Here is an 11,037-nt window from a genome sequence, read left to right as displayed (position 1 = left end):
GAACCACCACCCATTTCAGGTTCAATCGTGTTCCCATTTCTCTTCGGGAACGATTCCCTCCTGCGAATTCTTCGCGGCATCGTCGGCGATCGCTGAGAGAATCTGTGAGTTTTACCGATCGTGGATCATGTCCTTGTATTTTGTGTGAATTTTCCTGCTTGGTGATTGTTTGATCGATGTCCCATGATTTTTTTGGGCTTTTTGGGATTTTTTCTGCTTGCTTTGCGATGAGGAAATGGATTGTTAGTGTGCGCTTGTTTGGTAAAGAACATGTTGAATTTGGAGGAAATTTGTTTAATTTTTAAGGATGTCAATTTTATGACAAGCGTATGTTGAAAAAATTTAGAGATTATATCTTGAATTTTGATTATCTTTCTCTGTTTGTTTTGGGGATAAATGTTGGTTGTTTAATTTGGATTTTTGTCCTAACTGATGATTTATTTGCCAAATTCGCTGAAAAAAATGTTTAGTTTTTAATCTAGTTGTAAGTTTAAGATAGGAATGGTGGAGAAATAAGTGGTTTGAAGGGGACAATCAAAAACTATGGAGTTATTTGATGTTTAAAAAGATGTGATTATGCTTCCATATATGGATTTTTGTAGGTATTTTTCATGTGTTATTTTCATTTATCTTGTAGAACTTGTCTTATTTTCATTTATCATGTAAAACTTGTCCATGGATTGCATGTTTGAGCCAGTCTTTAACCATTCGTTTCTATAGCTTACAGAATTTTTGATAGAAGGTTTATTTCAGCGATTGATAACTGTAAAAATTTTTGGAAAAAAAGGGTAAATTTCAGCAAGATACATAGGAAGGTGATGTGATGCATTTTATGGAAAAATAAGTGGGAAAAAGTGTTCGTTGAGTGAATTTTGTCAGGTAAGTATGAGTATAAAAGTAGTTTTCCAATTAGTAACTAATAATTTGGTGGGAGCATGACAAATTCGGCTGAATTTGATCGCTTTCATAAAGATTTTGGTAATATTCTAGGACACATGAAGAGTTGGTAAATTTTGTTTTTGGCTTTTTTTGAGAATCTTTTTGTGGAATGTCGTTTTGTGGTACAAATGGAGAAACATAACTTTTCATGCTTCCAATGTTCTAGTTTAGAATCTTTTCCTTGTCACATAGATACTGTGTACGTTCATTTGTTCATGCATAAGAGCACCCTATATAAGTATTTACTTCAATGTTGTTTTCTCATGCATCTGTATCTTGACAATTAAGTTGTCGGTATTGGAGTTAGCATGAGGACTGGCCTCAGCATAACAGTAAAAGTTACCTACACGTTATAGTTACCCTTTGTATCACAAGTTCAAGATATGGATAAATTCCATTTCCAAGTATAAATCTGAGTGTGTTTAAGTTATCCCCAGTATCTTTAATACTGTTATTGCTAATTTGTTATTGATCTGATGGTGGTCAAAGTCATGCTATCTCCATGTAATTTATACTTATTTTGATGGATTTCATCCTAATTTTTTTTTGGTTTGCATCTGTTCTCGATCAGGGACAATTATCTGGACACTGAGATTGGGAAAACATTTAGTTCCTGCCGCATTGTTAATTCACCTTGGTTTTTAGAAGTAGCTGTCCAGTGATGGGGCAGCGGAACATACAATGCTCCTACCAGATGCCACTTTTGAAATCAGGGCATGACCAAACCCTTTTTTATCAAGATCATAGCGTCTCTCAACCAAATATGGTTAATCACACTAGTCAAAGCATGCGACCAGAGATAGCAATTCCTGGAACTACTACAGATATTGGTCTTAACCAAGTCAGAAACCATGATGATATGAACAAAAATCAATATGGCGTTATCCAAAGTCCCCATCTTGTTACAAATACTGATTTTGCTGGCACAATGCCTTTGTACCCTGATAATCGCCGTCAAGTTCCTTCATTTGCTTGTTTCTCTGTCTCTAGAGACGACAGATCCGCTGATGAATTTCCATCCTTTAGCATGTCCAGACTAGTAGGAGTTGGCATGGATGAGTATGGTAGACATAATAGTTTTGCGGATTACGTTAGAGCTTCCTGCAAAAGAAAGAACGCTGCCGTGGTTCCAGGTAACCATTTCCATGATGGGTTAAACAGCTCACATGTTTCTTCATCTTCTCTCTCTGTCATTACTGAGCAACCACTGTGGAATGAGCCATATGAATCTGGGTTCAATCTCTTGAATCCCTCTACAGCCACCCCAGCTGTATATGGAGGGATTAATGCTCTGCAAGCCACAGAAGGATCTCGCAGAAATCTGTGGAGCAGATCTAATGGAACCACAATCCATCCTGATTCTTCAGCAGTGCATCATAGTAATTACTTACACCAAGGGAACTGTATAGGTCAGTCTGCTCCACCTGACAACTCTTGGATGGCGCCATTTGGGAATAATGCAGGTGGTGGTGGATGTTCCAATTGGAGCAACCCTCATGCTGTAACTCATTTGCAAGGTATGCAATTGGATCATGAAAATGTGATACATGCTGGAAATTACTCATTATGGGCTTCTAAAGTAACCTTGTTGTTTCAGGAGCCCCTGTTCCCTATTTCTTTATTTTATTGTTTACAACATCTTGTTTTGTTTGTTGTGTTTCATTCTTCTGTCAAGCTGCTGGTTTTATTTTTCTACTGGAAAAGGGAAAAACTATCTTGCCTGCTTATTAGAGTTTGGCATTTCAGAACCTTGAATTTTAATTCTCAATGTGGCTTTGGCTTTCTATTTATGAAATATCTTCTCTCTTCTGCACTTCTCTAGTTGACTTGGTTTTTCTTCTGTTTGACTAAATTAAACAACTTTTTTTCATGTAATTAGTTGACAAGCTCCGATGTAGAACATAATGAGTTTTTTTTTATGTACGTGTTGGTACTTCTCAGATGATAACTCATCTTTTCAGGAAGATATTTCAGTTCAAGGGATGTGGAGTTGGCGAACATGGGTGTGCAGGGATATCAGGAAATTCCATTTAATGCTAATTCTGCTTTCCTTTTTCCAGTCAGCTCCTATGCCTAATCCTGCTCCTATACCTAATTTTCATCACCATCTAGCACCCTTGCATAGCATACAAGTTCAGAATTATGGGCAGCATATTAATTTTCCAGCGCCCCCTTATCAGCTTCCTCTTCACTCTTTTTGTCCATCCACTATCAATCCTTCATTCAATCCTCTGGATTCTGGCAACAGATTTCTACCTTGCCCGCCACCCAACGCCAAACTCATTTGTGGTCCCCTGCAGCAACCTCAAACTGCAGTTTCAGTAAGCCACAGAAATTTGAGGATTCTATCAACGGAGGTGCTTCTTCACTTCTGTTTTCTGCTTCTCATGGACTTGTATAGATGTGTTTCTTCTACTGTTTTTAGGATCTCTGTATAATTTTCTAGCTAAATACCACATGCTTATGTAATAGCAATGGAAATAATCAATCTTGTCTTCTAGGATCCTGCTGTATTGGAACTTCCAAGGTTTTATGGTGTTGGGGATGTCACTGACCAGCATAGAGATATGAGACTTGATATCGACGACATGACTTATGAGGTTAATGAAATATGTCCTTTCATTGGTTCATTGGCTGCTTGTTTTAACATGGATCTTCACCCAGAAACATGCACCAGTGTAGAACTTATACCTCAATTAATATTGAATTTTAATCTGTTTGTGTTTTCCTTATTTCTCGCAACTCTAATCAAAGCTCTCAACATTCACACAGGAACTTCTTGCCTTAGAAGAGCAGATTGGAGATGTCAGCACTGGCTTGACAGAGGAATCTATCCTTCAGAATCTAAAGACGAGTTTCCACATCACATCATCTAAATCTTCATTTTCTGATTGCTCTTCTAGATCTTTTCCAGAGAATGAAACTTGTTCCATTTGCCAGGTATTCTAGAAAACCAACTATTAAGTGTATACTCTTTGTTTTCACCATTTGTTGCAGTGGGTCAAAATTTGTCTGAACTATGCATTTGTTACTTATGATCATGATTATATTTTGATGCTTGCGGATAGATTGATGGGTTTCTGTTTTTATTTTTTTTAAAGGTGGAGTATGAAGAGAGTGAGAGACTAGGAACGTTGAATTGTGGACACAATTACCATGCTGACTGCATAAAGCAATGGTTATTGGTGAAAAACCTTTGTCCAATCTGCAAAACTTCGGCTTTCGCATCAAATGATAAAAGAGATGCATGACTATCCAAAAACTGTTGTTTTTTTTTTGTCTGTTTGTTGGAGAAAAAACACATCCAATCAATTGTTGTAAATAGAGACGACGCGAAAACGGTGTCCCTTGCAAACGTTGACCCTCACAATTAAGAGGGTGAAATTTGCTCTCTGTATAGCAACATTTGTTCCAGTATCAGAAAAACTGTTTTATGAATATGCAAGCAGGAAGTTGGTGATAAAAAGAATCCAAAATCCTTGTTGAATATAAAAACTATCTTCATTGAAGAATATCTTATAGAATTAATGCTGCTCAAGTTCACAACAAGCAATTTTTGAATCAAAGTAGAAAATTTTATATTGCTACCAAGAGATCCAGATAAACAAATGCCACAAACTAGTGCTCTAATAAAACTAGAAGCAACAGAATACAATCAAGAAGACATGATAAAATGTATAATAAACAAGACAACAAATAATCTTCATCTTTCCTCAACCTATGGCATACATTTTGGAATCAGAAACATTTCAGTAGTTGCCGTTGCAGGAAGGACTGTCCATCATGAAGCAATTGCTGCCTTTTTCCCGGAGATTGTAAGATCTTGCGGCTTGCATGTTGAATTACACTGAGCAGCAACCAACCTTTTTCACTGCAGATACATCGTCTTTGTTGCCAACATTTATTGTCTGGCCCTTAGGCAAGGCTGCAGGATCATCACCGATCTCGAGCGCCTTCCTGCTGACAACATGGTATATCTGGGTGAGCACTTCAGTGAAGGCATTCTCAACATTCATTGATTCCAGGGCAGATGTCTCCATGAAGAAGGTGTTCTCCCTTTCAGCAAAGGCCTTGGCGTCTTCGGTGGATACAGCTCTTAAGTGCCGCAAGTCAGCTTTGTTTCCAACAAGCATGATCACAATGTTGGCATCTGTGTGATCCCTCAGCTCCTTCAACCATCTCTCCACATTCTCGAATGTAACATGACGAGTGACATCATAGACAAGCAGTGCGCCGACAGCTCCTCGATAATATGCACTTGTTATAGCCCGGTATCTATTGCAGAATAAGCGAGAAAAAGGATAAAAAAGTTAGATATAAAGAAAAACTACATGTGTCAAGACATAATATCGCTACAAAGAAACAAGAATGAAAAGCTGAGCCTCCCTTAGCTAGTAATATTACTGGAATGGTGAATCACAAGTAATGGATAATGGATCCAACTTACTTCTAACACTAAAATGTGCCAACAATGTATTGAAAATGCTATACTGAAAAACAGTTAAGATTACGATTATAGTTACTGTGTGAGGAGCATTAGAAGATTGAAGCCATTTCCTTCACTTCCAATGGTGGATTTAAAAAGTCTAAGGAGAGGTGCTTTGCTGAAAATGGCTAGGACAATCATTGAAATTTGTAAAATATATAAAAGTTAAAATCATCATGATTGAAGAGCTGATTATTTAAGCTATGAGTGCCCAGGCCTTTAATAACAAAGTCACCAGAGAGATTATTATTCTCACAAACTGGCAGGACAATCAGAACCAGTGGAAAGCTACTTTGTATTGCTTATAAGAACCAAACATCATTATGTCCAGCGCTGTGAGGGCCTAGTGGAAATTTATTACTGAAAAGGAAGAAGAAGAAGAAGAACAGTAACAATGAAAGGTTTTCTGATGAGACTTATGATGTGAAAGTTGTCTTTGAACAAAAAGGAGCAATGACCATGACAATTAGAAGGCAACAAACAATTATAGAATAATTTCTATAGACTATGGGGGTCCAAAGATCTGCACAAAATGCACGGCATGAACTTGCCACAAAATTGTCTTACTGTGCAAAAAAAATTAAATGGACAATATACCAAATTGAAGTTTCATTTATCTAAATCAAAGGTCGGTCACTTTAAAGGATTGCAAGATAAGGAAATTCTAGCCCACCTTAATAATGAGAAAACTAGATCTATAAAAAGAGTTCAGAAGGAGAAGAGTGTGATGATGTTGAATACATGAAAAATGTATGACAAAGAAAGCAAACATCTAGGCCTAGCAAACATTCAGAAAGCTTAACACTGAGTCTAACTACATAAGTTCTTTCCATTAAAATTTCCAAAAAGGTTAATGAAGGCTATCAAGTTCAACCAGGTATTATGTTATATAGTAAGGACAGATACGCAAGAGGGGTTTAACTAAAAGCAGCTAATTTGCCATGATTAAGTATAATGAGATATCAAGGTTTAGAACCACTAGACAATTCTGAATGATAAAATGGAGGTTATAAGATTTTAATAAGGCAATAAAATAGTATGATAAATCAAAATTATTACAAAAAACCAACATCACCCAGGTGTTATCCACCACTTTGTAAATTTGGAAGTGAGAATCAGAAATCTCAGATGTTGAATTTCAAGGAAGCTAGCAAAATAAGCAATGATAAATAACTCATAAAAACATTAGTCTCCCTTCAAGAGACACAATTAACAGCACATCTAGCATACCAAACAGGAACGCCCGAAAAGTAAACAAAAACAAACAACGGGAAAAAAAAAACCACCACAAAAAGCATAGAAAAAGACAGCTTGATAAACTGCAGAAAAAATAATCAAGGCTCAAATATAGTAGGGCATATCAAACCAATGGTGTTACTAATCAGGAATTCATCACATTAATCATCTCATTATTAAAATCCTATCGTCTGAACAACAATCTCAATTTGCAGACCAAATGAATACAATCGCCACATAAATAAATATTTCAATATTCATTTTAACAAATTCAATCATCAAAGCACAAACCATTTCATCAATTTCAAGGCTTGTTAGGTTTCAAGAGGAATCCCTCCAATTGTTCCATTCGCTAGTAAAAAAATTATCAATTGATACGGATCTATACAACATGCAATTTCAACACATTGAACCACAAGAAATTCCCAAAAAAATAATTTCCAAAAACAAAAAAACAGGTCATATACTCAAACAATATTCCACAAAAATGCCAAGCTGAGCAAAAACCGATCTTTTTTAAGACCAAATCAAATCAAAAGATTAGACATCGCCAATAGAACAAAAAAACAACATCAATCACGATCTAATAAGCAACACAATGAACCAAAATCCAATTAAAAAAAGACAAAAAGAAAAAGGGACAACCTTTCCTGGCCGGCAGTATCCCAGATCTGAGCCTTAACGACCTTATCATCTACATGGATGCTCCTGGTGGCGAACTCAACGCCGATGGTGGACTTAGACTCAAGGCTGAACTCATTGCGAGTAAATCTGGAAAGAAGGTTAGATTTCCCGACGCCGGAGTCGCCGATGAGCACCACCTTGAAGAGATAATCGTAGTCATCATCCGGCCTATACGCCATGAATGAATCAAAGCTTTTCCTTTTCCTCTTCTTCTTAATCTCGAATTCCAAAGTCCAAGATCCAGAGCCCTGGTGTCTATCTCTCTTTGTTTTCTATATTTATAGGTCTGTAGAAAGAGAGAGAGAGAGAGAGAGAGAGAGAGAGAGAGAGATGGAAGGGAGCTGGAAAAATGAAGGAATGAGTTGGCAAAAAGGGTCTCTGTGGAGGAGATGATGTTTTTTTAGCTCTTTACATATATACCCTTTTTCAATTTTTGTATGTTATACTCTCTCAAATCCGTTTTTTTACTTGTTTATTTGTCTATTTAAATAAATTTTTTAAAAATATTAACTATTAATTTTTAAAATTTATCTTAAATTAATGTAGTTCTATAATTTTTAGTGGAAATTGCCAAAAACACCCCTTTAAGTTTGCTTATATCGCTAAAAACACCCTTAGTTTTTGACTCCCCAAAAACCCCTTCTTTTTAATTCCATGTTTTTTCAACCCCCAAAGACGTATAGCGGATGTCAATGGAGTGATTTTTCAAATTTTATGGACGAAAATGCCCTTGCAGTGGGGAGTCGTGATTGCAGACCATTTCAGCGATATGAGAGGAAGTGGGGGTTTTCCGTATGATAACCCCTAAGAGAGAATTTCTCTGGAGCCAGTTCATCGAGTTTTTTTCTCAACTCGCGTCTTGCTTTTTCCATTTCAGTTCGTCTCGAAGTTGTCTCTACAGGCATGACCTCTGTAATTGCAGCTTTTCCCTTTCCATCGGTATCTCGAAGGAGAAGTCCCGCACAAATAGTTGGCATTTAATCAGTTTGCAATCTAAGGTATTGAGTATGGTTTTGTGCTCCTATTTTTGTTGAAAGATATTGAAGTCTGCAGGGGGATTTCTCGGCTGGGCTTTTTGTTAGTCTCAGGCGATTTCTCGCTAGGGTTTTGTATTGTTTTTGCGCTTTTCGATCAGTATACATTATCGAAAATAGTTATTTCGATTGTTATGATTTATGTAATATTTATAATATACATTTCCCTTTCATTTGATATGGTTGCGAGTTTTACAAATGAGGGTTTACGTTTAAGAAATGTGATGTTACTGCTTTAAATTTTTGTTGTCTCGTTTAAGTATTGTTATCTCTCGTTTAATAAACTAGGTCTCGTTTAACAATTGATATTTCGTTTAATAACCCGAAGGTTACCGCTTTAAAAATCTTATATTTCAGCTTAAACATTTGATCAATACTGCATGTTGAATATGTTGTTATTGTCGCAGGCTTGTGACTATTGTGGTCAACCTAGTTAATGGCCGATGCTATTTGACACCGGTAGTGGAGACCTTAGTCGAATTGAAAGATAACATGACCCCTCGACACTGGGAGATCATCCGAAGGACACCGCTTGCGACGATTCATCGAGTGAAGCTATATACCAAGAGAGGGCCCATCTTGATTCTCTCTGCAAAAAGTACGATGGCCGCATGCAATAAATTCGAGGATCGGGGAAAGCTCGCTGAGTTTCGAGCCTCGTGGATGTGGCCCTCGTTCTTGAGTCTGCGTTGCGATGGCGACGCATTCGTGTTTCAGAAGAAGAAAACCCGCTCAGCGTTCGAAGGGAGATATTTATCAAAAACCTACGAGAGACACATAGACTCCATCAAAAGCACTCTTGTGCAACTTGTTCGACAGAGGGGGGAAGAAGATAATTTTGTCAAACTCATGATGGTGTACCTCATGGAGTGCAGTCCCTCTTCCCAAACACATCATGCTCGGTTCGAACTCGGATCGTTGATTATGTCGATGATCTACCCGCCATGAGGGCGATCACGCATAGGGCGCGAGCGACGCACAAGTGGCTAATGGAGAACATTCCACACACAGCCGTCGAGTGCAAGATAGATGCGCCGGGAAGAAGACCAACACAGGATATATTAAGAGGTGCTCGGTTGCGCTTAACGTATGGTTTTCTGAGTGACCGGAACGGGAAAGAAAGTCCGTTTCGTGAAAATCCCAAGGATCGTTTGTGCTACGGTGAAAGTAGTTACGGGGAAGCAGCTGACGGTGAGAAACCGACTTTGTCGTCGCTCGAAGGAAAAGAGGTAATAAATCATGGACAATGTTTAACGTAAGTCTTTAATGTTTAACCATTTTATTTAGCGTTTAACTTTTATTATTCTGAGCTTTAAAAATTTATTCATAAAAGGTGTAAATATTTTTGTTCTCCGTTTAAATATATTCTATAATGTTTAATATATAAAAACTATGTTTAAATATAGTTGTTATAATTTAAACTGAATGATTTCGCTGAAATTGTTTGGTTTACATATGTTAGTTTCTGAAATTTGGTTCCGATGAGTCTTTGAAGAAGAAATATTTGTTGGGGCCAACCCGAGCGGATAGATGCTATTGCTCCGGGAACCACTTGCTCAAGGCGAGGATGAGAGGCGGGACCCTCTATCGTCGCGCTCAGCGCCGTTCTCCTACTTCCGACCCCCACCATGCGCACGCATTCCTCGGCGTCGGAGAAGCGACTCCCCACCCCGCCAGATTGCAACAACCCCCCCTACCACGACAACGACAGTCCCTCCAATTGTGGCAGCCCCCCGACCATAGCAGCCCCTTCGACCGTGGCAGCCCCACCGACTACCTTAGGCGAAGATGTTACTGCAACTCTTATGCAGGCGTGCCAGATAACCGACTGCACCGTCCCTCCAAAGAAATGAACCACCCGGGACGGACGAGCCGTCGGAATTTGACGACGACGACATCATCGGGGTGGTCATTCCAAGACGACCACATTCGAAGAGACTTGCGAAAAAGAGGAGAACAATACTACCTTTGTCTCCACTGCCGACTGACGATAAAACAATAGCAACACCATCGGCGGCTGATGCTGTTACTGAGTCTGTCACCATAGATGACATGGCCATGACGGTGGAGGACATCGTAGATGATGTGGCCGTTGCCGCGGTTGAGAAGATCGTTTACTCGTTAACGAAATCCCCGACCCGGTGGAACCGGCTGCCGAGATTGCGGCATCAAAGATGGACACAATCCCTGAAGAACAAGAACAAGCTAAGGGTGTGTCTCCCGTTGATGTTGTTGCCGTGGCCACGGCTGAGAAGATCGTTGAATCTTTTGCCGTGGCCATGACCGACAGTACCGCATCGAAGCAAGACACAATCCCACAACAAAAAGAAGCATGTAAGGGTATGTCTGCGGTTGATGCTGTCGTCGTCCCCGCATCGAAGCCAGATATAATCCAACAACAACAACAACCATGTAAGGATGTGTCTGCGGTTGATGCTGCCGCCGTCCCCTCATTGAAGGAAGATGCTGCTGGTGCTGAACACCGTGAAGGCTCAGCGCAGTGCCCATGAAGACCCCGACCGAGCAACGAGGGAGATGATCAAGGGCAATCAAAATTGGGATAAGACGGCTCGGCAAGTCTTCATTCCGAAGAAGAAAAAATGGGTTGGCCAATCGCGTCTTAACAAATACTGAGCGGGGAGTTGATGAGGATCTTCC

At 39.0% G+C, this 11,037-nt stretch overlaps 2 protein-coding genes across 5 annotated transcripts; one reads left to right on the top strand and one right to left on the bottom strand.

The window, feature by feature from the left end:
- LOC120255662 (probable E3 ubiquitin-protein ligase ZFP1) lies at positions 1-4,399 on the top strand. 4 transcript variants are annotated; one of them, XM_039263439.1, is made up of 6 exons: positions 1-104; positions 1,511-2,456; positions 2,901-3,296; positions 3,441-3,539; positions 3,712-3,879; positions 4,041-4,399. In XM_039263439.1, exons 3-6 carry the CDS (start codon positions 2,922-2,924, stop codon positions 4,188-4,190), a joined length of 792 nt encoding a protein of 263 aa, XP_039119373.1. In that variant the 5' UTR covers positions 1-104; positions 1,511-2,456; positions 2,901-2,921; the 3' UTR covers positions 4,191-4,399. The 4 variants fall into 4 exon arrangements, with proteins under 4 accessions (XP_039119373.1, XP_039119372.1, XP_039119371.1 ...); XM_039263438.1 differs by lacking the exons at positions 3,441-3,539; positions 3,712-3,879; positions 4,041-4,399 and having other exon boundaries at positions 1,511-2,072; positions 2,199-2,456; positions 2,901-3,142; XM_039263437.1 differs by lacking the exons at positions 2,901-3,296; positions 3,712-3,879; positions 4,041-4,399 and having other exon boundaries at positions 3,441-3,524.
- A 149-nt stretch (positions 4,400-4,548) lies between these two features.
- Positions 4,549-7,712, bottom strand: LOC120255664 (ras-related protein RABA1f). Its single transcript, XM_039263440.1, has 2 exons — positions 7,307-7,712; positions 4,549-5,214 (listed from the first exon to the last, which is right to left on the bottom strand). Exons 1-2 carry the CDS (start codon positions 7,522-7,524, stop codon positions 4,782-4,784), a joined length of 651 nt encoding a protein of 216 aa, XP_039119374.1. The 5' UTR covers positions 7,525-7,712; the 3' UTR covers positions 4,549-4,781.
- Positions 7,713-11,037: the final 3,325 nt, after the last annotated feature.

Source organism: Dioscorea cayenensis, unplaced genomic scaffold (genome assembly GCF_009730915.1).
Source record: "Dioscorea cayenensis subsp. rotundata cultivar TDr96_F1 unplaced genomic scaffold, TDr96_F1_v2_PseudoChromosome.rev07_lg8_w22 25.fasta BLBR01001125.1, whole genome shotgun sequence".
Lineage (NCBI taxonomy): Eukaryota > Viridiplantae > Streptophyta > Magnoliopsida > Dioscoreales > Dioscoreaceae > Dioscorea > Dioscorea cayenensis.
Note: the sequence above shows the minus strand (reverse complement) of the source record. Positions and strands in the feature narration are given on the sequence as shown.